Genomic DNA, 4,520 nt, shown 5'->3' with positions numbered 1-4,520 from the left:
ACAGCATTACAGTGGTTGGAACAGAGGTATGTGTCCTGGCTTTCTTTGCTCCTGGGTCCTGTTACAGTCAATGTACTCTGCAGCTGGTTGTGTGTGGTGTGTGTGTATGGTGTGTGTTGTGCGTGTGTGTGTCACTCTCCCCTCCCTCCCTCCTTTGTGTGCTAGGCAGCTGTACTCACTGTCGGCGTCTTCGTTGGTGTTGGTGCTCCAGGATGGCTATGGCATGGTACAGCATTAGGAAGACTAGCAATTCAGGTTCCATGGCGGCTGCGGACTCCTCTGTGTCCCTGGAGGTGAGTGTCTCCTTTTATATGATGATTCCGCCAGGCTTTTGGTGGTGTTGCTACCGCCCCAGAAATCTTGGCGGTGTGCTATGTCATAATATGGTGGGCGGATCCTTGTCTTCCGCCTGCCTGTAGGTGGCTACTGCCATGTTCAGTGGTCGTACCGCGCCGGTGGATGGTGTGGTACATTGGCTGTCTATGGAAGGGATCACCACCATGGTCCTTATTTGGCAGTCATTACCACTGGCCTGGCAACAGTACTACTGCATTCGCCAGTGTGGCGGTCACCTGACCGCCAAGGTCCTAATGAGGGCCTAAGTGATTTACACCCACACTCAGCTTAACAAAGTCCCACATCATGCAAACGCCTTCAGCCTTTTATGAATTCAGTGGAGGGACTTACTTGACTTAAGGCACAAATGGATATATGGTTCTGGCCTAAGTTTGTCCCAGAAAATAAGATGCCCACTAGTATTCTAGCCAGCAGCACAACACATGCTGAGATTGCAGGCCCAACAGTGCAAACAGTTGGATAAGCAAAACTATAAGTCCCAGAACCCAGAGTGCTGTTGGTGGAAAGATATGGGCCGGATAACAATGAATATCGTGCTAACGGGACTACTTGATATGATCAATCAATCAATCAATCAAATTTATAAAGCGCGCTACTCACCCATAAAGGGTCTCAAGGCGCTGGGGGGGGGAGGGGGGGGGGTCAGTGCTCGAAGAGCCAGGTCTTGAGCTGCCTTCTGAAGGGGAGGTGGTCAGGTATGGCGCGAAGGTGGCTGGGTAGCGAGTTCCAGGTCTTCGCTGCCAAGAAAGAGAAAGATCTTCCTCCGGCGGTGGCTTTGCGGATGCGGGGTACAGCTGCCAGGGCCTGACCGGCGGAACGTAGAGTGCGCGAAGGGGTGTAGAAGGAGATGCGGCTGTTGATCAGTTTGGGTCCGAGGTTGTGAAGGGCTTTGTGTGCGTGGGTCAGAAGTCGGAAGGTGATCCTCTTGTTGACGGGGAGCCAGTGGAGTTTTTTCAGGTGTCCGGAGATGTGATGGTGGCGAGGGATGTCCAGGATGAGTCTCGCGGCGGCGTTCTGGATACGTTGGAGTTTCCTCATCAGCTTGGTGGTGATGCCGGCGTACAGGGTGTTCCCGTAGTCCAGGCGACTGGTTACGAGGGCGTGGGTGACCGTCTTCCTGGTCTCGGTGGGGATCCAGCGGAAGATTTTGCGAAGCATGCGGAGGGTATTGAAGCATGCCGAGGTCACTTCGTTCACCTGCCTGGACATGGTGAGGGATGAGTCCAGGATGAAGCCGAGGTTGCGGGCGTGGTCGGTGGGTTGGGGAGTGCTGCCTAGGGCGGGGGGCCTCCAGGAGTCGTCCCATGCGGTGGGAGTGGGGCCGATGATGAGGACCTCCGTCTTGTCTGTGTTCAGTTTTAGACAGCTGTCTGTCATCCAGTTCGCCACTTCCTTCATTCCTTCGTGTAATCTGGTTCTGCCTGCGGTGGGGTTGTTAGTGAGGGATAGGATGAGCTGGGTGTCATCGGCGTATGATATCAGGTCGAGTCCGTGGTTGCGTGCGATGTTCGCCAGGGGGGTCATGTAGACGTTGAAGAGAGTGGGGCTGAGGGAGGATCCTTGGGGTACGCCGCAGATGATTTCCGTGGCTGTTGATCTGAAGGGGGGGAGGCGGACTCTCTGGGTCCTGCCGGAGCGGAAGGAGACGATCCATTCGAGGGCCTTGTTTCTGATGCCGGCATTGCTGAGGCGTCGTATCAGGGTGCGGTGGCAGACCGTGTCGAAGGCCGCAGATAGGTCCAGAAGTATGAGGGCCACGGTCTCACCCTTGTCGGTCAGGGTCCTGATGTCGTCCGTGGCTGCGATGAGGGCGGTTTCGGTGCTGTGGTTGGCTCTGAAACCGAACTGTGTGGGGTCGAGGGAGTCGTTGGTTTCCAGGGCGTTGGTGAGCTGAGAGTTGACAATTTTCTCATTCACTTTGGCGGGGAACGGCAGGAGAGAGATGGGCCGAAAGTTTTTGAGATCGGTGGGGTCTGCTGTGGGCTTCTTTAGGAGGGCGTTGAGCTCTGCGTGTTTCCAGCTCTCCGGGAAGGTGGCGGCGGTGAGGGAGGCGTTGATGACGTCTCGAAGGTGCGGTGCGATGATGTCGTCGGCCTTGTTGTAGATGTGGTGCGGGCAGGGGTCCGATGGGGAACCGGAGTGGATCGAATTCATGGTGCGGGTGATCTCCTTGGTGGTGGTTGGGCTCCAGGTGAGGATGGTGGTGATCTCGTTGGTGGGTTCCGGGTGGGGGTTCGTGTCGGTGGTCGGGAAGCTGTTGTATATGTCGGTGATCTTCTGGTGGAAAAAGGTCGCGAGGGAGTCGCAGAGGTCCTGTGATGGAGGGATGGAGTTTTTTTCTGCGTCTGGGTTGGAGAGCTCTTTGACGATGCCAAAAAGTTCCTTGCTGTTGTGTGCGTTGTTGTCAAGTCTGTTCCGGTAGGTGGTTTTTCGTGCGGCGCGGAGGTGTTGGTGGTGTTGGCGGGTGGCTTCCTTGAGAGCTGACAGGTTCTCTTCGGTCTGGTTGAGGCGCCACGTCTTCTCGCGGACGCGGCATTCCTTCTTGGAGTCTTTGAGGTCGGGGGTGAACCAAGAACTTTTCTTGTGGTTGTTGGAGCTGGCTGGGGTCTTCAGGGGGGCCAGGAGGTTTGCGCAGTCGGAGAGCCAGTTGGTGAGGTTGTTGGCGGCTTCGTCGGGGTCGGTGGTGTAGGTGGGTTGGTTCTGGGAGAGGGTTGCTGCGAGCTGTTCCGTGGTGATACGGTTCCAGTGTCTTCTTGGGGGTTGCTGGGTGTGGTGGTGTACGGTGGTCTTCTTGAAGCTGAAGTGGACACATCTGTGGTCCGACCAGGTGAGTTCGGTGGTGTGGCTGAAGGTGACGTGTCTGCTGGAGGAGAAGATGGGGTCGAGCATGTGTCCGGCGTAGTGGGTTGGGGTGTTGACAAGCTGATTCAGTCCCAGGTTGGCGAGGTTGTCCAGGAGGGCGGTGGTGTGGTTGTCGGTGAGGTTCTCTAGGTGAAAATTGAGGTTTCCTAGGAGGATGTAGTCGGTGGAGGAGAGTTCGTGAGGGTTGACGAAGTCTGCGATGTCTTCGGTGAACTTGGAGCGGGGGCTTGGTGGTCTGTACATGAGAGTGCCTCTGAGGGTGGTCTTGGGGTCGCTGTGGATTGTGAAGTGGAGATGTTCGGTGTCGGGGAGCGAGTTGTCGGTGTCGGTTGCGACTCGGATGGAGTTTTTGTGAGCGATGGCGATGCCTCCTCCTGTGCGGTTGGTTCGGTCTTTCCGGATGATTTTGTAGCCGTCGGGGATGGCTATGACGATGTCGGGTGCCGAGGAGGGGTTCATCCAGGTCTCGGTGAGGAAGGCGATGTCCGGGTTCGTTGAGTTGATAAGGTTCCACAGTTCGATGGCGTGTCTGTGGACGGATCGGGTGTTGACCAGGATGCAGTGGAGGTTGTTTCCGGGGGCGTTGTTATTGGCGGGAGCGGATTGGGTCCGATGGCAGGAGAAGCGGCAGTTGTTGCAGGTGAAGGATCCGTGGGTCCGTTTCGGGGTGGCGCGGTAGCAGCCCGGCGTGCGGCCGGGGTTGAGGTTGGCGAGGGTGGCGGAGTTGTAGGTCAGACGGGGGGCGTGGGGGCCAGGGGTTCGGGCGCTGGGTGCGGTCCAGGCACGGACGGGCGCAGACGGGCTTGCCTTAGGCGCGCCTTCGGCGCGCCAGCGGCGCGGCCTCGCAGCGGCCGCCATTTAAGGGGTAGCAGGGGGGGCGGAGACAGCTGGGAGGCGGGCGGAGGGCGGGTAAGGTGGCGAGAAAAAGAGCGAGAAAAACGGCGATTGGCCTCGGGAGGCGAGCGGGCCAAAAAGCGGAAAAAGTACCCAGGAGGGGTACAGAAGGCGGGAAAAAAGCGAGGAAAACAGCGGGAAAACGGCGGAGGGACGGGGGGGGCACGAGGGGCACCAGGCACTCGGGGGTACAAAAACTAAAGGGGAGCGCGATCACACGGGGGTTAACAGGCACTCAGGGGTACAGAAAGGCAAGAGGGGAGCGCGATCACACGGGGTCAGCAGGCCCTCACTTGGGGATACAGAAATGCAAAAAAGGGTTAGACTGAGGCAGACACACAAGGGGACAGTCACAGAGCGAGCAAAACAGGAGGCAGCAGGCACAGAGGAGCAAGGTGGCGCCGCGA

At 57.8% G+C, this 4,520-nt stretch overlaps 1 protein-coding gene across 1 annotated transcript; it reads left to right on the top strand.

Moving 5' to 3' along the window:
- The first annotated feature begins 3,831 nt into the window (after window positions 1–3,831).
- On the top strand, window positions 3,832–4,314 carry LOC138267041 (uncharacterized). The gene has a single exon (XM_069215889.1). It carries the CDS (start codon window positions 3,832–3,834, stop codon window positions 4,312–4,314), a length of 483 nt encoding a protein of 160 aa, XP_069071990.1.
- The last annotated feature ends 206 nt before the right edge of the window (window positions 4,315–4,520 follow it).

The sequence above is a fragment of the Pleurodeles waltl genome, chromosome 12, assembly GCF_031143425.1.
Source record: "Pleurodeles waltl isolate 20211129_DDA chromosome 12, aPleWal1.hap1.20221129, whole genome shotgun sequence".
NCBI lineage: Eukaryota > Metazoa > Chordata > Amphibia > Caudata > Salamandridae > Pleurodeles > Pleurodeles waltl.
Note: the sequence above shows the minus strand (reverse complement) of the source record. Positions and strands in the feature narration are given on the sequence as shown.

Bases quoted from the DNA above. Each gene is read 5' to 3' on its own strand.
- LOC138267041 (XM_069215889.1), top strand. From the start codon at position 3,832: ATGGCAGGAGAAGCGGCAGTTGTTGCAGGTGAAGGATCCGTGGGTCCG.